The sequence below is a fragment of the Phocoena sinus genome, chromosome X, assembly GCF_008692025.1.
Source record: "Phocoena sinus isolate mPhoSin1 chromosome X, mPhoSin1.pri, whole genome shotgun sequence".
Taxonomy (NCBI): domain Eukaryota; kingdom Metazoa; phylum Chordata; class Mammalia; order Artiodactyla; family Phocoenidae; genus Phocoena; species Phocoena sinus.
The window spans coordinates 51202191-51223044 of record NC_045784.1 but is presented as its reverse complement, the minus strand read 5'-3'; the positions used below and the strand labels follow the sequence as shown (position 1 = coordinate 51223044).

The 20854-nt window shown below is 40.8% G+C and overlaps 2 protein-coding genes across 2 annotated transcripts in view; one reads left to right on the top strand and one right to left on the bottom strand.

The window, feature by feature from the left end:
* Positions 1-4448: 4448 nt before the first annotated feature.
* Positions 4449-10129, bottom strand: LOC116746946 (protein Abitram-like). The gene is given in 7 exon segments (XM_032618701.1): positions 4449-5554; positions 5654-5723; positions 5803-5879; positions 8028-8145; positions 8147-8155; positions 8760-8811; positions 9943-10129. Coding segments are annotated over 7 exon segments (561 nt in total). The 5' UTR covers positions 10040-10129; the 3' UTR covers positions 4449-5416.
* Positions 10130-10344: 215 nt separating this feature from the next.
* Positions 10345-20854, top strand: part of LOC116747529 (elongator complex protein 1-like) — a 39518-nt gene continuing 29008 nt past the window's right edge. Inside the window, 5 exon segments of the mRNA XM_032619842.1 lie at positions 10345-10574; positions 15181-15343; positions 16136-16295; positions 17966-18047; positions 18713-18793. Of these exon segments, the coding sequence (XP_032475733.1) occupies positions 16143-16295; positions 17966-18047; positions 18713-18793 (316 nt within the window). The 5' untranslated portion in view covers positions 10345-10574; positions 15181-15343; positions 16136-16142.

The window sequence follows — 20854 nt, the reverse complement described above, 5'->3', positions numbered from 1 at the left end:
CAGAGTGAAGTAAGTCAGAAAGAAAAAGACAAATACCGTATGCTAACACATATATATGGAATTTAAGGGAAAAAAATGTCATGAAGAACCTAGGGGTAAGATAGGAATAAAGACGCAGACCTACTGGAGAACGGACTTAAGGATATGGGGAGGGGGAAGGGTGAGTTTTGACAGGGCGAGAGAGAGTCATGGACATATACACACTAACAAACGTAGTAAGGTAGATAGCTGGGGGGAAGCAGCCGCAAGGCACAGGGATATTAGCTCGGTGCTTTGTGACAGCCTGGAAGGGTGGGATGGGGAGAGTGGGAGGGAGGGAGACGCAAGAGGGAAGACATATGGGAACATATGTATATGTATAGCTGATTCACTTTGTTGTAAAGCAGAAACTAACACACCATTGTAAAGCAATTATACCCCAATAAAGATGTTTAAAAAAAAAAAAAAAAAAAGTTAACCTTGAAGTTATTGCCTCCTTCTTCTTCATATGTTTTATCTAATTTATTACCAAGATCTATTATTTTTCTTCACAAATCACTCTCAGATTTGCCCTGTTCTTTTCATTCTTCCTGCTGCCACCTAAAGCTCAGTCTTCACTTCCCTGGTATCTCTCACCCTAAAACATTCTGTGTACCATTTAAAAATAATCATCCCGCATATTCTAAAGTATTTTTCAGTATTCTTTCCCATCATCCTCTTCTCCTCACTAAATTGTATAATGTATGGTGAATAGTGAAAAAATAATCCCCTCAAACGGCTGGTTGAAGAATATGTATAGGTGACAAATTCTATCTTGCTGAGCTGGAAGCAGCAATGTTCTAACACTTTTGACCTCATCTAACCCTTTTGACCCCATGTTCCAAGATTCAGCACCCTCTTATAATTGGGGATATTATGAGATGAGCTTCGGATCCATCCAAAAGCCCAGGCACAATTTTTGTGGCTAAGCATCAAATGTCTTGCGATCCTGCATGGTAATTGGAGGTGCCCCGGTGTAGGGGAGCCACTGCAGGGACTGATTCTGCACCAGGTCTGGGAAAACTGTTTCTGAATACAGTTAAACTCTTGTGTTTTCAGGGATACAACAAAAAACCACAGAAGTTCCATGACAGACCTTTTATGTTTAGGTTTTATTTTTTACATTCTGTATGAAAATTATCCATGAGTGTATTTCTTACCAACTATCTAGACGACATACACCTAACGTAGTGATGTTTTTCCTTTCTACCCGGTTTTTGCTGAAGAGGGTTTGAAGCTTGCTTCAAGTGTGCAAGTTTTCTCAAAACAGGTAATGCACGTATCCCTGCCTGGTGCTGGTGGTGATGTCGTAAATACCCACTTTGAGGGTATATTATTGAGGTATAAAGGTACTTAAGGTTTAAAAGATGGAACTTCATTGGAGTTGTTATAACTTCCTTATTTACATTTCAGCTGAAAGATGATGATAAGCGTATGCTTCTCCTGGAAATAAACAAGCTTGTTCTTCTATGCCACCAGCTCCAGACAGTAACTGACACCCTTGCAGAATCAAGTGTTTCTAAAGGTAAAAGGGAGGGTGGGACATTCAGGAAAGCACTTGAGAAACTTTCACACTTCTTTTTTTATTAGGTTAGCTTCCAGTCCCTTTTTCTTCAAATAAAGTGTTAATACCCACAGAAGAACAATTTATTTCCATTTTTCCTGCCTTGACTGCAAGAACCATTTATCATCTGCAGTTACAACTGACCCCAGGAAGCGGTAGGTTCACCAAATAAATTAGCTTTTTGGACGTGATTAATACCATAGCACAGAGCAGCTACCCTTAAATCCCAACATCATCACCTGACTAACTAGGGCACAGACCCCTCAGAGTGAAGGGCTTCTATTGTTTGTTTTAGGGAGTCTGAGTGCAAAAAAGTAGAGTGCAAGGAATTGCAAAGAAGGGGGTTCACTGCCACTATTTGGTGCCCTTTGAGAGACCCCTAAACCATCTGAAATAGAACAGGTTGACTTTCCATCCATTCTTCCTGGGGTTCCATGAAATTGGCATGAGACTTGGGCAACAGTCCCTGCTTCTGAGTTCTGGGACCTTAGGTCATCAAGTCAGCTCAGATGCCTTAATCTACATACCCTTTGAGATCCCTTAGAAGAAATGTTTACCATTTTCAAACTAAATAAATGATAAAGTCTTTTGAGGGCCTCCTTATAAGAATTTGATTTGCTTGCTTTCTGTCACTATGGTTGATAAGAGTATTACAAAGACAAGAGGCATAATGGCTATTTTGATCCAACTTCTCTCATTTTGCTATAAACTGTTGAAGAAGGTAAGATAATTTCTCTATCTTAAACTCACATTTAAAAAATTAGTCTAGGGCTTCCCTGTTGGCGCAGTGGTTGAGAGTCCGTCTGCCGATGCAGGGGACACAGGTTCGTGCCCCGGTCCGGGAAGATCCCACATGCCGCGGAGAGGCTGGGCCCGTGAGCCATGGCCACTGAGCCTGTGCGTCCGGAGCCTGTGCTCCGCAACGGGAGAGGCCAACTTAGTCTAAAGGAAAATGCAGAAGAAAATAGATACTATTTAATTTTGCAATTTTTATTTTAAGAGTAAAGCAGAAACCAATTGTCTTAATTCTTTCCAGCTTCAAATGGAAAACAACCGATGGATCTCAGTTACAAATAAAGATTCTGTGGACGGTAAAACTTGAGAAGCTCCTGCGGTCAGATCTCTGGAACACCATGTGGCAAAGCTGACATTTTTAGAAAGCAAACGATCCTGTATATTTCAGAAATACAACAATTTTGTAAAGAAAACAAACTGAAATCTTGCTTTATTTTCTGATCATGAAACCGATTGTGAAGCTTTCTGACAACTATAAATGCCATGGTGGTTGCTATATTTCTAATTGAAGTGTGATTTTAAATGGGACATTGCCATGAATAGTGTTCTTTAAAAGGCAAACCAAATATCCTTACTGCCTTAATGACAATTTAATCCAAAGAAGCTATTTTGAAAATATGCTCACCTTTGGCACATTTGACCCTAACTTCCTATTTTTTTAAATTTAAGCTTATCATCTGGGACACTAATTTGCAGCAGAAGAGACACAGTAGTCTGGGTGATGCAGGGTTTTCCTTAAACCTGTGGACTCTTCTTCAATCCCTCTGTCCACTGAGTATGACTGGGCCTCTGCTGTCTCCTCTGTCATAGATCATGCATGCCAGGAGCACACGTTTGTTCTCTAGTAAATGTTTCACAGAGCACAGGAAATCTGTTTTGATGCATGTCCGTCCCCCACCCAAAAACAGGGTCATGGAGCTCACTCCACGGAATCCTGGAGGAACTCACTAGGAGATGGTTTTTGTTCTTGCTCTAGCATAGCTAGCCTGTCTGCCCTGGATATTAGCTGGAATCCTAAGCCTATCTTACTGGCTTGAAAAGCAGTTTTTGTACTTCTCAGTAGTAACTGATGGAGCAGAAGATAGAAGACAGAGAACACTTGAACTAAGCTGTTCAAAATAATTTCTGAGTAAGTATACATATGTGCCTTTGGAATATTCATTAAATAAATGAGTTTAGTCTTTTTAATTTTAGGGTTTAAAGCTTTTGTTTTTGTCGGGTGGGTTTTGATTGAAGGATCTGGTTATAAGTTCTGTCCTTATGATGTAGTATAGTTAACTTTGTTTTTTGGGGCTTGTATCCCAGTGCTTTGAAATGAAATGTATTTTGAAATCTAACGGGACATGTCAGTTGCCAAACGGCAGTAGTTCTATAAGCTCGTCTGATGATCATTATCTGAGTCAGCCATCACAGTCAATATTCACAAGATCCTGAAGAACCACAGTGCTACGAATTAGCTAGTCAATATTTTATTGAAGGAAACTTGAATTTACTGTAGGCCTCAGAGAGAAAATGGGATGCACCCAGCTTGGTTATGACCTTTATAAAATATTTCTTTATAAAAATCATCAAACATGATTTTTATTCCCTGAAACCAAAATATTCTTTTAAATTACAATGGAAATAATGGGAGAATGATGTGAGGTAATGTTATATGTAAAAGAGATATATAATTCTTTTACTATCTTTAGTATTTTTATTTTATGACACCTTTGGGAACCCTTTGTGCTACCTGAAATGGGGACTTACTGGTTTGTGCTTACACTTTCAGCTCACAACACTATCAGAGTAGATGTTTCTATAGTTACTACCTGTATCATGTCTAGTGGGTTTACTTAGGGGAGAGTTAGGGTTAAAAGAAGTTTCCTTGTGAGTCAAAAATAATTTAAAATTTTTATTTACAAAATATTTTACATACCTCAAATGAGAATATTCTCTTATTTAAATGCAAGTAGGGGTGGGGAAGGGATAACTTTTGACTTGAACAGCAAAAGATGATGGAGAACTAAAAGAATTTAAATTCAAGGATAATGGTTTTATTTAAAAACAGAAATGTTTATATGTATGTATATGTTGCAGCCCTTAAGGAAAAATAACAATTTTAAAAGAAATCCTTTTATTTGAAATTCAATGTAAACAAGTACACAATTTTAAACTATGAATTCAGAGTTTTTTGTTTATTGTTTAAATGCTGTGAAAGCTTTTGTTCTGTTCGAAAGCACCTGTGTCTTTGAATTCCAGGAACTTCTCGGGAACTTCTTCGCTGGTGACCCTGTAACTAGAGCGTGAGACTGAGTGACCACAAATGCACATGTTACTTCATACCGCATTATAATATTGATACTTCCATGTTAGCAAAGCCCCTTTCAAAGCCTTTTCATGTGTCCCTCATTAAGAAGCCAGTGTTACAGTGCTACATTGTTCAGAGTTGAAGGCCAACCCATAGACTTAGAGAAGGTACACTCTACACCCTGCCTCTTCCCGGCAACCTGAGGGAGGCAGTTGGGGCAAAAGGGGTGGGACCAGACGTTTCGGTCGTGTCACACTGAAGCAGACTGGGTAAGAAAGGCCAGTTGTTGTTTTTCAACTTCAAAGTGATGGAAAATTGAGGCAAAAACAATAACCATGACATAATATTCAAACAGAATTACATCAAAACCTAGTATTTACTAATGGGTTACAGGATGATGGGTAAATTATTTTTACTTTCCTGTTTTTTCAAATTTTCCTCAAAGTGCTTTGTTTGTTGGTTTTCAATCAGAAAAACGCCTCTCACTTGCCAGTTGTTAGAAAGAGAAAAGCAAAAGAAGAGCAGAGTGAGTACATGCGCAGGCAGATCTGGGAGGTTGAAGACAAAATGGAATCAAGGCTTGTTATGCAAGATAAAGAAGGAAAACTAGGTCAGGTTTTAAGATCAGGCCTCCCTGCAGATAGCCCGGTGTGAAGGACGCTTCAGCGCCTCTGGTTCTTCCTTAGTGCACTAACTCGTAGGCCAGGTAAGGATAAGAATGCCCTGTTGTTTTTACTCAATCTTAATCCTCATGAGGTAGCTGTTGTGGCATTGATGCTTTTCACCACGACTTCTTCATACTGTTTTTGTGTCAGTAACCCTTCTGTTATGCTTTTACTTTCCTCAAACTTGGGCAACACAACTGCAGTGTAGCCTTCGGTGGATGGCTAGAAGGGAAATAGAATACTTAATACGGTCAAACGGTTAAAAAAAAAAAACAGATAAAAAGTATGTGGATGGGATCTTACTTCCCCAGACCCTTTTACCTTCTCTTGAAGAATAGATGGCTTATGGAGAATGCTTTCATTCACTTCCATCAACCATCCTCTAACACAGCTATTTAAAGAAAAAATTGCTTTGAAGAAAAATATTACCTTCTTTGTTTCCCCAAAATTGTGGTTAAAAAGTAACTCACCTAGACATGGTGTATTCTTCTCCATCAGAGCAGTAAATCTTACACAGAGGTGCAAGTTCTGTTAGAAACTGTGCCCCCTGATAATAAAAGGGAAGAAAAAGTTAATTGATGTACATTTTCACTTTTCTTTGTGAGGCAGCCCTCAGAGTCACAATAGGATATATTCCTGGAACTAGCGTTTTAAATAAAAATGACTTTAAGTACAGAAAAACCATTGATTTATTCAAATACTTATATACTAAATGCCTCTATGGGCTAGGCACCACCCTAGGCTCTAGAGGAAAAAGCAGGCTAAGACAAATGTGATAATAGTTAGTTTAGTTACATATTAAGAATATATTTTATCTTAACTTATTATACTTTATATTTAACTGTACATGAGAAAGCTGCACATAGCCAAGTGTAAAGATTTCAAAAGGGTAGGAAAATCTTACCAATAAGCAGTAATATAAAATTCAACATTATAGAGAATGACAGCAATATTGTACAAAGTTAGTTTCATTAAGATTTCTACCTTATTTTTATATTAGAACTTAACAGAGAAAGGAACTTCTTTATTAGGTCAATCACTAAGACTTTCTGAAGAAGGGATATTTTTCTAATTTAAAAAAATGCAATTTGAGGAATATTTGGAAAACAGAAAAGTTTTAAGTAGCAGATAAGAGTAACTTACCCATTATCCTATAACCCGCTAGCAAATACTACATTTTGACATATGTCTGTTTGAATGTTGTGGCACGGTTATACTTTCATGTACTCCACTGTATGGATATATCTGGGGAGGTTCTGACAAATATCTACTGAGTCGGCCAAAAAGTTCATTCAGGTTTTTCCCTAACGTGAAAAACCCGAGCGAACTTTTTGGCCAACCCAATACAAGGAGGCTCATGGGAAATGGATGCAAGCATGTCTGATGTGTTGCCCTTTTTTTCCCAGGAATTTTTACTGCAGTGAACATCTGAGGTCAAGATGCTGTTCTTTATGGCCTCTTTCCCACTCACAACATTATTAGACAGCATTCAGGTGTTACTGCATGCACTTCGCTCCTCTGCCTGTGGGTACTTCGTTTCAAAATACTAGTCAGTGTGACTCCCCACTTTTAGGAGGAGGGGCTGGGGGCTTGTCCCAGATGGTTTGTCTACCACTGGCTCTGTGTCAGAAAGAAGTGTTTTAATCCCTTTTTGTCACCTCCCATGGGAGAATAAATGATGAGCAGTGCTGAGATGTGATCAAAGCTTATCTACAGTGGGTTCCATATGCAGGTCCCTCTCTGTTCCTCAGAAGTAACAACAGTGTTACTATTTTGGACAAAGATTTATCACAGGAACATCACAAGCACTAACTGTTTTACTTGCAATTTGTAGACTTTTAAGAATGGTCTATGCTTTTTAAAGTCCACTTGCTTCTTGAGTGAGGAAAAATCAATAATTATAAGGCAGGTTATTAGGGGCCTTCAGGACTACAAAGGGGAGTATAAACAAGGGTCTTCCAGAACACTGAGGGTAATTAGCAGAAACTCTTAGTATGTACTCAGTAAATGAAGGATCTAAATCACCAACTGAAACTTTCCTATCCAGGGGGGTTTGTCAGGATAGTTTAGTATGGTAATGAGTTGTCCTTGGTGTGATACCCTCCTTTAACAATAAAATGTCCATCCTGCCTAAAGGTGTAGAGGGCAGAGGTAACATTTTCTATAACTAAACACTACGTGGAGGAGGAGGGTGTAGCTAGATGTGTATTAAATTGGCAGTGATTTAGGAATGGGAAATGATACGAAGCAAATACTGTATATTTTCTCAGGTTGATTTTTTTTTTCACTACCTCAGGACTTTTTTTACTTTTAAGTTCACATGTGAAAATATACGATAAAGAAGTATTGATCACCTAAATTTTATAGAATTCGAAATACTGGCTTAACAAAACTAGAAAGGACAAGACATCTTGTTATATTGGTATTAGAGTTGTTCTTTCAAAGGCCCAGCTTCTCCATCCTTCATCCTGGAGATGATAGGGATGGTGGCCCAGAAGCTAATATGACAGATAATATACCTTCTGAAATACTTCATTTTGGGGGCCTGAGAATTTCTTTAGAGTTTACGTAGTCTTAAAGTCATCTCTAACTGCCAGGGAAGTATGCTAAGCATACATTACTGGGTTCTAAGACTGGCTGGCTCTATCATTATTATGATAATAGATGATTTAAGTAGAGAAATACAGGAACATACCCGCTTAAATTTCCCAGAGACTTTGTTCTGAAGTCTGCTACAGTTGGTACTGATTTGATAGGAAATGCTTTTAATTGCTTTTCCACTTTGAAGAACTAGATGGGATCCTGCCAGTGTCGACACATATTCTACGAGGAGCAAAAATTGATCCTGTATTATTGCGTGGTATGATTCTTCCTCCTATAACACCGTATTCCTACTGGCACAAGAATAGCTGAGCTGACATTTGTTTAGTCAGCCTATCATTTCCCCCCATTTTCCTCTGGCTACTATTGTAGCTTAACTGAAGAAAAGAATGCAGTAATAAAAATGGAGAAAATGGGACTGAATTTCCTTCCCCCAAAGGGAAGAGTACCAGAGGTGTTTAGACAGCACTGAGGAGGAAGAGAGAAAAGTAAGGCATGCTGGTATGTACAGGATACCATCTGTGCTTCTACCCTAGCCCTCTCCATGGGCTTAGGCAATTCAGTGGTTAGGCACAGGCTGCTTACTTGAGGTAGTAGCCGACTGAGGGTGTGGTCCTCCATTTGGATGTTTGGGTAATCAAGTTTATTTGTTTAGCGTAGGCACTGCAAGACTCATTCTTGTCAACCAAACTCCTAGTATAAATAATACCATCTCAGTACAGTGGAAGATAATCATTTAATGAATATTTATTCAATACAAGACCATACCAGGCTACAATGCCAGAAAAAAATTTTTTTGATAATTTAAAATTCCCAATTTTCTTACCGGTTAGAGTGTTGTAGTATACAGTGGTCCTCACAGGGTTTTCCTTTGACATCTAGAAGAAATGAATGAGTCTGATGGCTGTTGAATCAATATTTACTACCACTGTCTAGTACTTTCTTTGGTTCATAGAGGTAGTTAATTATGAAGGTTGGACACATACATCACTGGTATCCCTTCATTACTCAAAACGATATACCTAAAGGCTTACCATAAAGTATTTAAAGATATCTGGTCCAGATGGAATCCTTCATTCAATGTTAAAATGATGATTAACTCTTTGCTCCACCTTTTTTTAATCCTCACGTTAAAATGAGTACAATCATTATTTCTATTAGAAAAAAAGTGATTAGTAATGTATTCTTTATTTAATTTAGTAGCATGTTTTGTTGGTCGATTTTAGAGAGACGAACTTATCCTGGTTCGCCCAGGACTGTCCTGATCTTAGCGCTGAAAGTAATGGATTCCGGAAAACACCTCAATCCAGGGTAAACCAGACAGTCGGTTACACTAAGTCTGGCTAATAAAACGTATGCTATTGTAAAATATTTCAATATTGTAAAAGATGAGTACACCTCATATTATTCCTAAATGAATGGGAGGAAGTTGGGTTAGAGGAGGGTCCCCAACGATGCTCTCATCACTGATATTTGCTGGGTACACAAAGCTATACAACAGGATACCTACTTCTAAGTGGCAAATGTGTAATACCAGCGACTTCCTTTAAGTAAAACTGTTAGATTCTGCTTTCTAAATGACTCTACTCTAACCCACCCTCTTCTCTCCATCCCTATGCCTCTACCTTAGTTTAGACCGCTACCATTTAAATCAGTTTATGTATCGCCTCTTCTTGGAGGACTGAGCCCCTCAAATCCCTTTAGGCACTCATGGAGATTGCAACCCAGCTCCTGCCTCCCTCGGGGATCTCACCTTAGTCTACCATCTTCCCGCAAGCAACCCAACCTCGTGAACTCGCACTGCGCTCGCCCTACCCAGCATGCACCCTGCTGTTTTCCACGTCTTTGCAAATGCCATTCCCTTGGCCTACAGGGGAACAGAAAGATCCAGTTCCTTCTGACTTAGGGAGGAAGCGCTGGGGAGGGCGCGTGTGGCTTATGATCTGTCATCATAATCCCTATACTGTCAGACAAATTGGGCCCAGAGGAGACTATTATTCTCCACTTACCCGCTTTGTACCAGCGAGTGAAGTAACGATCCACAAGCGACGGCACGGCCGGCTCCGCAGCCAAGGCGGCCTCTGGGGTCTCGGGCTCGGTAGCCATGGCGACCTCGGGTGCTGCAAACCCCGCCCCCTGGGGACCTGTACTCTTCCTCCCGCTTGCTACGGAGGAAGGTGTCTTTCCGGCGTGTAGCCCGGGACACGCGCTGTGCGCACGCGTGCTGCTCCCCTGGCTCTGCAGGCTCCACCTACCGGTGCCACTTACTGAGCTTTGGGGTCTGACGTCAAAGCGGGGTTCAAACACAATAGGCTAGTCAGTAGGATGTAGGGATAGGGGGCAGCGGCCAGCGCCGCTCCTCACAAATCTTTGCGGGGCGACGAAGAAGGCAGGCTACAGCCCCCCTGCCTCGCGGCGTCACTCCCGCGCCGCTCGGCGCGTGTCGGGGGATCTTCGCTTGCGAGTGTTTCGCCAGTCGCCCTCCGCCCGGCTTCAGCCACTACCGGAGGGGGTGGAGCGGCCCAGCGGCTCGGAGACCCAGTGCGCGTCGCGAGAGCTCAGAAGCAGCGGACAGGGAGAGGCCCGTGCGTAGCCCTGGGCGGACGCACCGCTGTTTGGGGGTCCTCAGAGCGCGGCGTAGGTGAGCGTTCGAGCGACCTAGCTGGGGTGGGGGCACGGAAACGGGCCCTGTCCGCCAGAGGGTGTCCTGATGAAGGGGACCCTTTAGCGCCCAACCGCTGCCTGCTGCTGGTCTGGGAGTGAAGTGCGGCTTGACCACCTCTGCCCTCCTTGAGTCCTCTTTCTGCAGACTTGCCGCCTGCTGCACCCGCGGTCATCAGTGGGCTCTGCGCGGCGCGGCAGGAGGGGGAATGACATGCTGCTCCCCCAGCTGCACACTTACCCAGTCTCCGGATTCCTTGCAGTTGCAAACCATACCGCCGAACCAAGATATGCACCAATTAAAGCGCAACAATGCATGATAGAAGGTGACGGTAGTAGAGAGAAGTTTAGGTACTGTGCTGCGAGTCCCTTCTCGCATCTGCAAGTTTTCCTTGGAGGTGTTGTCCCCGTGCATTTCCATGTAACGTGGTATCTTATGTGGCCCTCTCCCCCGTTAAGCTGTGACCTCTGAGGAGGCAGTGACTGTCAGTCATCTCTTGTCCAGACTAGCACTTAGCAAGTGCTCAGTCGGTATTTGATGTAGGCCACAAACCGGATCGTAGGATTTCGTACTATGTAAAGGATTCAAACCGTACACTGACAGGCAGGGCAGTAACCAGTGAATAGTTTACTGTGAAAGTGTGGGCAAAAGGGAAGCAGACACACAGTTTCAGCTTGGAGGACAGAGAAAGTAGGAATGCCATGTCCCCAGAGGGGAAATTAGTTTGGTGGAGAATAGCAGGTACTTCATTTAACAGGTTGCATTTGATGTGCTTTTGAGAAATCCCTGTGGTAACAGCAGGAGGTTGAGAATGTGAGCTTAGTGTTCAGTTTAGGGAGAGTCAGGGCTAGACATTTAGATCTACTAAGCATATTAGTGATCTGTTTGGTACTTGTGGTCATGGGCATGATAATTAGCCAAGAGGTGGATGGATGAAGGAGCAAGGGAAGAAAGTAGAGGCATTGTCAGAAATTTCAGAGAGGATCCAGAATTGATCTATGGAGTGGAGAGATCTTTAGCGCATTTAAGGGCTGAGAAAGGGTGATTCATTTGAGGGCAGGGGAGTTTGGAGATTGCAGATGTAAAAGAAAGGGTACTGATAAGCCAAGGTCCTGGGGGAGTTTGGAGGGTTCTCCTTTGCTGGTCTTGAAAAAGAGTAGAACACTTCTGAGAAGGTAAGGGAATAAGGATGATAGGTGTGAAATTTTAGAGAAGTTCATTTTGAGGCTGGAAGGGTTGGGGAGGAAGGAGATGAATGATGAGCTGCCCTTGTGTCACCAAGTCTAAGCTTGTACTGCTCACCACACGACAGGCCAATAATCGAGAGACGAGTTGCTGGGGCAAGGAATAATGACTTTATTCGGAAAACCAGCAAACCAAGATGGTGGGCTCGTGCCCCCAAAGAACCATCTTGCCTGAGTTAGAATTCAGGCTTCTTTTATACTAAAAGTGGAGGGAGTAAAGTCAAACATTTCCTGGTTCCCATCAGCCTCCAGAGGGTTATGTGTTAATTTCTTCCTCCCTGCAGTCATTCACAGGTGGGCCTGGTCAGGATGTTTCTTGTGAGCTAAACAAAAGTATTTTAGCTTAATGCTCATTACCTGGGAGTCAGGGTTTTGAGAGTTGGGTGATTATGTATAATTTAAGCTTATAGGCTGCATCCCTTTAGTGATTAACTTGTAATGGAACACAAAAGGTTCTTCCCTATTACACTTGGCCGGGGATTTTGAAAGCTCAGTGATTTGAGAACTCAGGTTGTTTGATATGTTTGTCAGTCAGGGTCCAGTCAGGAAAGCAGAAACCACACAATATTTCAACATAATTTAAAACGAAGAATTGGTTAAATAGCTGCTGGAGGAACAAAGAGCAAAAGGGAGCAGTGAAGTAACTAGAAAAGTAAACTGATGGAAGAAGTTACAACACTTAGCTAGGTCTGAGGATCAAAACAAGGGAAGCCATTGGGGTTATCATGACCTAACCTTGGAGGAGAGGCATTATAAAGCTGGTGTTGATAACTCTGGAATTCAGAGGAGGAGCTCCATGTTACTAGATTTCAGGCACCTGGAGGGGAGCACCTGCCTGGTTAGTGCTGGTACCTCTGGGGTGCTTGTTATCATGCTGGTCATGGGAGTGCTAGAGGCTGGGACCAAGGGCCCCTGGAAGGATGAAGGCCCATTGCTGGGGTGATATTGACTGAAACAGCAAGGTAACAGGAAAAAGGGAGTCCCCCTCAGCTCCTTCTGCCTTTGCCTTCCAAATTCTTATGCTGGGGTCCACGGACCCCAGAGCTCCACAGATTGTTGGTGAATAGAATCCAAGTTCACAGGGAGACATTTTGATGCTCTGATCATGGCAACAATAACAGCATAATTATTATTAGTTAAACCAGGATGAAATACACCTGGTCTTCTGTCGCCTGTTTTCATCTCTTGCTACTCTGTCCCGTGTTTACTCCCCTCTAGTCAGACATCCTCTCATCTCAAATCTACCCATCCTCTCAGATCTATGTCAGTGGTCATCTTTATGCTATTTCAAGATGAAAGATAATGTAATTTTTATATGCTTTCAAAAACCCAAGCTTTCTATATAGAATTAGATCTAAATAAAAAAGTCTTCATGGTGTAATACAGGTTCGAATAATTTCTAGAAGTTCTTGAATATAAATGTCATGAAAGCTTACAAGACCATTGTTTGCCTTGATTCTCTTCCTCGCTTCCACCATGTGTGGGCTTGCCTTCCCCTTAACCCACATTTTATGTTGTCTCACTCATACTACACTTAACATTTTATCTGCTATGTAGTATAAGGGTTAACTCATGTTTATACTTTCATTGTCATAAGTATGAAATGCAAGATGAGAGAATTCACCTTGGATTAAGGTGACAAGAAGGCCAGTGTGGACTGTGTAATTGTCACCCCTACCATAAGTTAGGGACTTCCAATTATAGTATAAACCTTAAAGGGGTCTGGATATAAATATACAGCACGTTAACTTTTTTCTTTCCCTCTTAGATAATTTATACGTTAAAACAAGTCTGATTTTGCCAGACCAAAGTAGATTTCCTATTGATCGTTCTTTTCTCAGCTTTTCTATTGCCCTGGTGAAAATCAGGCCGGGAAAGTGGAGTAATGTGAAGTAGTTATATCTGGTTATCAAGCTCCTCGACTTGTTGGTCATCATTTTGAAGTATACTGTTGTAATTTCATAGTGTCTTCTTTTCTCCCTGAGAGCAATAAAAGCTTTTCTTTTCTTTTTTTAAAAACAAATATTTATTTATTTATTTATTTGTTTATTTGGTTGTGCTGGGTCTTAGTTGTGGCACTCGGGCTACTTAGTTGCAGCAGGCGGGCTCCTTAGTTGCAGCATGCAAACTCTTACTTGCGGCATGCATGTGGGATCTAGTTCCCTGACCAGGGATCGAACCCGGGCTCCCTGCATTGGGAGTGCAGAGTCTTAACCACTGCGCCACCGGGGAGGTCCCATAAATGCTTTTCTTTATTTCTATGTTTGATTTCAATTTTAATATTTTAATGAAGATATAGAGCCAGAATATAAATAAATGTAGTTGGTGGTATTAAAGTAATTTTATTTTCTTCAACTGCCAGGATATATATGTGGATTTTTATATTATTTTGTAAATCTGTCAAGTTATGAAAACATCCTCATGTGCAAAAATAAAGTGTTTTCTCATTCATTGCATTCTTCTCAACTTTCCTGCAGAATAACTGATCTTAAATCTTTTTTGAAGAGAAAACTCTGAAGAGAATCTTGCCTCTTTCAAAGAGTGAGACCGTAAAATAGATTTCACAGCCTCAATTTGTAGACCATAGATTTACACAATTGACTATGTTGCTACCACTCATCTCTGTGTGGGTTCAGATTAGATCTTTTTTTTTCCTTTTTTTTTCTTGGTTATTCTAACTTCTCTGCTCCCTGAATCATTTTGCTTATATTGGAGTGTCATTTATCGCTACTAAGCTGTTTCTATTTCTCAGAGAAATAAAAGCTTCATCCAGAGATATTTGTATATATTTGCCACATATATACAATGGAATATTACTCAGCCATAAACAGAAACAAAATTGAGATATCTGTAGTGAGGTGGATGGACCTAGAGTCTGTCATACAGAGTGAAGTAAGTCAGAAAGAGAAAAACAAATACCGTATGTTAACACATATATATGGAATCTAAGAAAAAAAAAAGGTCATGAAGACCCTAGGGGTAAGATGGGAATAAAGACACAGACCTACTAGAGAATGGACTTGAGGATATGGGGAGGGAGAAGGGTAAGCTGTGACAAAGTGAGAGAGTGGCATGGACGTATATACACTACCAAACATAAAATTGCTAGTGGGAAGCAGCCGCATAGCACAGGAAGATCAACTCGGTGTTTTGTGACCACCTAGAGGGGTGGGATAGGGAGGGTGGGAGGGAGGGAGATGCAAGAGGGAAGAGATATGGGAACATATGTATATTTATAACTGATTTACTTTGTTATAAAGCAGAAAATGACACACCATTGTAAAGCACTTATACTCCAATAAAGATATTTAAAAAGAGAGATATTTGTACTTTCCTTTCAGGAGTCGCTTCATCATGAGAAATCTAAAGTTATTTCGGAGCTTGGAGTTCAGGGATATTCAGGCTCCAAGGAAACTTCAGTGCTTCTCTCTCTGAACTGAACAAGACACAGTGCTCCTTGGCTCAGAACATGGACTGATAGAAGTAGACCCTGTCACAAGAGAGGTAAGTTACTGATGGAGGATGCTAGCACTTGGCATGACTCTTGACTTGTCTTTTTCCAAACTTGCTTCCCCAAATACTATGTCCTTTAAATCTTTCTGAATTTATGTCCCGCCAAATGAATACTCCCTTCTCTTTATACTGATGTCATATTAGGCATAACTTAACTAGTACCCTGTCTTTTAGTCTGCTTCCGTTTTAATCTACGTTGGCAAAACTCTGACATTGTATTTTGTGGGGGTGCCCTACTTTTTACCCTTTCTACCATGTAAATACTATCTATTAACAGTTCTTAAGTGGGAATGCAGATGAAAATTTCCTGTAGGGCTTTTTAAACGGTTTCAGTCACCATCTCATGCCAACTAAGTCAGAATCTTCACTTCTGGAGCTTGAGCGTATGTATATTTAAAAGCTCTTTAGGTTGATTCTGATATCTTCCCTTAATTATATTTTGCTACTAATGTATTTTAGGTGATTACATTATTAGTCCCCTTTCCCCATACCGTGTCCATTTTAGGAAATCATAGTTATCAGCTTCATGTTTTATTGGATATTTTCAAAGATACCAGGCTTTTATGTTTGCGTGCCACAAAGGTCATATTAACTGTGTTTTGTGTTAAAGGTGGTAGTGTTGTGATATTTCTCAAATGAAAGTTTGGGTTTTAATCTAGGAAAAAACATTTTATAAAGCTTTTATATTATAAAAGAAACATTAAAAAGTATTTCTGGAAGTGTTGTGAATTGTTTTTGAAAGTAGATTGACTTAATTTGCATATTTGTTTGTGTTGGTGAAAGGTGAAAAATGAAAAATGACACTCCTTTGGTGGCAGAAGGCTTTCTCCCAGAGGATGGAAGTGGCTGCACTGTTGGTATTCAGGAGTTGCTGGATCACGAGTCTGTGTGTGTGGCCACAGCCTCTGGAGATGTCCTACTTTGCAATCTCAACACACACCAGGTAAGTGGAAGAGACCAGTGAGGAGGAAATCAAATGCCTTTTTTTGTTTCATGTCACTAGTTTTTCGTAGAAGTTTAAAATGTCAGGAGCCATAATATTTAAGCATTTTGCAAGTTAAAGTCTTTGCATTATATAATTCTTTACAGAAAATTGTTGGCATGGCTTTAGCTATATTTCAGGATTCTTCTAAAAGTCAGTTTTGTCTAGTGCATTTATTAATTAGAACAATCAGAACATTCCAAATAAGAACTTAACAAAAACTCAAACCTGGCCATTCTTGTATGGTATAGCTCATCTCTTACTAGAATCTGATCCTGAGTTGTAACCTTTATTTCTCGATTTATGAAGTCTTTGAAGTGTTTATATGGCTTATGTTTTCTTTTATGAATGCTGAGTAAGCCTCTCCTTGATGGCTAACTTTAAGAGTCCCTGAACTACAGGTGCTAAGGTGATAATGCTATCATTATGTGCACATCTTGTGACTACCAGAGAAGATAGATTTCAACCATTTGCCTCCTTCTCTACTTAGCATAAGGCTGAGTTTCTGGATTTCTATCCTCACCTTCTTGACAGCTTTTTAAACTTTGTTGATTACTCCCTTAGTTGTGATCTCTTTAACATGGATGTATCACAAGTCATATTACTAATCATAGGACAATAATAGCAGCTGACATTTATTAAATGTTTACAATGCGCCAGGCACTTTTTCAAGTGTTTTTCACGCAAAATTGTATTTAATCTTCACTACAACCTTATGAGGTAGATTGTTGTTTTTCCATTCTTCAGAAGAGGAAATTGAGGCACAGAGGGCTTAAATGACTAGGCCAAGGTCAAACAGTTATCAGGTGGGATTTAAACCCTGGCAGTCTAACTCTGGCACCTTTGCTTTTAACGGTTCCATTTAGTCAAACAATAAATCTTGTTCTCAGTTCATGGTGATAAATATCAAAGCCATCAAGTATAACTTAATTAGTATTTTTCACATTTAAAAGGTATGCTTTTACTTTCAAAACATTTTGTAGAACTTTTTCCTAATTACTGAGCTCCTCCAATCCATTGGTCTCCACCAGATGGTGCTGATCCTCCATGTTTGTGGCATCACAGTGTCTGCAAGACAGAATCCATGTTCCTTATTGTGCCTTATAAGACCTTTCACTATCTGTTCCCCAAATTCCGTTTTAGCCTCACTTCCCACCCTCATCATTCCTGTGTGTATATATACCTTATGCTCTAGTTGCAGTTGATTTTTAACTGCTCTTTTTAACTGCACATTTCCCGCCCCCCAGTCTCTTCCTTCTAGCCCTATTCCTACCCTTCAAAGCACCTCCTCAGAGAAGCTTTCCTGGACTCTCCGGGGCCGTTTGTCAGTCTCTGCTCTGGGCCCCCACTTAATTCCCAGAGACCTCGGTTACATCCCTAACCCTGCTGTAGAGGCATCTTTTATCTCTCTTTTAGCTCCTTAACGGGAGGAATGGAGTGGCCATAGTCACCTCCAGTCCCTATGGTCTGTATCATGTCTGGTCTTTTAATACCTGTTACTGAATAAGTGTTCACTGAATAACTTCACCTTTGTGTGTTTTGTTAATTGTTTTGATTAAGGTCATAGTAAATATTTACTGAGACGCTTATATTTTCATATCTCCCTTAACATTTTGAAATGTCTCTCTCAGCTGGAATGTGTCGGGAGTGTAGCCAGTGGTATCTCTGTCATGAGTTGGAGTCCTGACCAAGAACTGGTGCTTCTTGCCACAGGTAAGCATGTCACTGGTCCCTAATTCTTGACTTTTATAAAACATGACTCCTAATATCTAACAGGCTTAAGTTTTAGGGTGCTTAGGTTTCAAAAAAAAAACATTTCTTGGAACAAGGATACCAGCATGATAATCTATAGGGAATGTGGTGGTTTTGAGTTAAGTTTTACTTCTTAATATATTGTTTTTAAAAGTTGCTGCTAAGGTCCATAGTTATGGTTTAAAATGTCAGCAATATTTAATCTACTCTAAGAGGAAGAGTTGCTACATAAAATAAACTGATTCTAAGAACTGCTCTCCCAATCCAATTTTTTTCCCTTAAGTCTTTTCATTCCAGATGAGTTTCTGCAAACTAGCACCCTGATGAGGTATACATTTGAAGAGATATCTTGCTGACTAAATCGTTGAAGTTAGTGGAGGAGGGCTATGTGGACTTTAATGTTAGCTTGACATACATAAATAGCTGAGAATAAGCACTAGGTGACGTACCCAGTCAAAACTTCTTTATAAAAATGAGAGTCAGAACATTTTGAATAAATTCTGTCTTCCCTGTTTTGACTATAAGCTCCTCCACTCCAGCTCAGTAGCTTCCAGTGCTGTAGATACTTACGGAATGGCAGATTTGCTAAATGAGAACAAAATCATTCTTGTTTGTGCTCCTCCAAGGTCAACAGACCCTAATTATGGTGACAAAAGAGTTTGAACCAATCATGGAACAGCAAATCCACCAGGATGATTTTGGTGAAAGTAAGTATAGCTTTGTTTGAAACATTTTGTGACTTGTCTTGCACACTAATAGGCACGTCATAAGCCCAAAGAACTTAAACCCCTACTTAATTCACTGTCTGATAGCCCAGTTCCTTTAGTTCATTCCAGATTTTAAAAGGCATACCTCTGGTGCCTCTCCAAGTCTCAGAGTTGGCTTGGTCAATAACTTGGGGAATAGGGATCTGTGCTTAGAATCACCTGGGTAGTTGTTGCCCAAACCCCAGGACAGGCTTAGCCGGGGTGTTTAATGGAAAGGACTGTACTAGCTAGAATAAGGAGAGCATTTCTGAGGTACAGTTTTGGGGAGAAGACAAGAGAGGCAGGACAGAGAGCTGATTTTTGTTCCTGCTGATTAGACCTGAATTTTCATGGGAACCATCATATTGTTTTCTTGCTAAGATCTAGCTGAGATGATATGGGCATTAGGCTGTGGAACTATTAAAGGGGAGATGCTTATTGAGTATAAGAAGCTCTGGCCAACTTGGGGGCACCAGGTAGCTGGCCTGATTGAGGAGAAGGATAGGGGAGATGGTATTTTAACTTTTGCTGAGGTCTAACCTCATGACTTCTCCTTCTACTAAGTAAGAAATCATTTAGAAAGGTGCTACTCATTTATTAATTCAAAAATAATTTGTTCAGAAATAATGTTTGAGTAGGTAGTATGAACCCAGCAGTGGGTTTGGTGCTGTGGCTAATTCATCTTTTCCCTTAAGGAGTCAATAATAACAGGATATGCAGGTATTAGGGTAGCATAAGGAGAGAAAGGGAGTAATGGGGACGGAAGACTTCCCAGAAGAGGCCGACTTGAGCTGAGTTTTGGCTGATTTGGTGTTGGGTAAATGAGGGTTGAGGGTGGGGGGGTGGTCCAAGCAAGTGAATTAGTTCATTCCAAGGCAGGGATGTTTCACAGAAGCCTTTGACACAGCATGGCCTATTCAGGCAACTATGAGTACTTCAGCATTACCTAGTGACAGGACATGGATGTGGAATGAAATAAAGGGGAGGGATTTTGATTAAGTTTGATAGGGAATTTGGACATTAAGTTATAGGAGATCAGTCATTAAAGGTTCTGATGATGCAAGATTGATTGATTGGTGGAGAGGGAAGAGGCGAGACAGGGTTATCTGGTAGGAGGTTGCTACATGAATCCAGGTGAGAGATAAAGAAGGTGGGTGTGGGACTAGAAAAGGGAAAAATGCAGGAAAATTTTGATTCTCAATAAGGATAGGAGTACATTTTTTGGAATTATGGGAAACTTTTTTTGAATATATGTGCATGGTTCCCCTCCTGCCCTAGCTAGTTTGAGAAGTACCAGTTTAGAAAGTGAAATAAATAGGCTTTGGGTATGTAAGGTGAAGAAGAAAGTTTAGTAGAACTCTAGCCAGAAGCTCAGGTGGTGGAAATAAAGATGTCAATATCTGAGAGGGAAGGTGGGGGAAATGCTGGTCTGTAAAGGGTGGGTGATGAGTTCCTTTTTGGATTTGTTTAAGGGCCGTATGGGATCACCAAGTAAAGCAGGTGAGTAGAAGGGGCTGAAGCTCAGGAGAGGCCAGAGCTGTGGACTGGGTGTCATTGGCATGTGGGGAATCTTTATAGTCTTGGGATTAGATGTGCTTGCTCAGGGAGCAGGTATGGTGCTGGATCTAGGGCCCAGGGTGGGACTCTGGGGCATCCAGCTTTGAGGGTAGTCATAGAGGTAGTAACCAACACATCTTTGCATGGGAAAGTGCTCTGGACCTGGCTCATTCCACCGACTTTTCCATAAGAAGTCTAATAGAGTAAATCAAAGGAGAGGGAGTCCAAGTCAGGGTCTTAGGTCTCAGAAATGTATTTGTCAGTACAAAAAGTCACTCTGTGGAATGGTGAATAGATATTTTCCTTCTAACCGGGGTGTCGACAAACTTGTTCTGTAAAGAACTGGATAGTAACTGTTTTCCGCTTTCAGGCCATATGGTCTGTGTTGCAGCTACTCAACTTTTTTTTTTTTTTTTTTTTTTTTTTTTTTTTTTTTTTGCCGTACGTGGGCCTCTCACTCTTGTG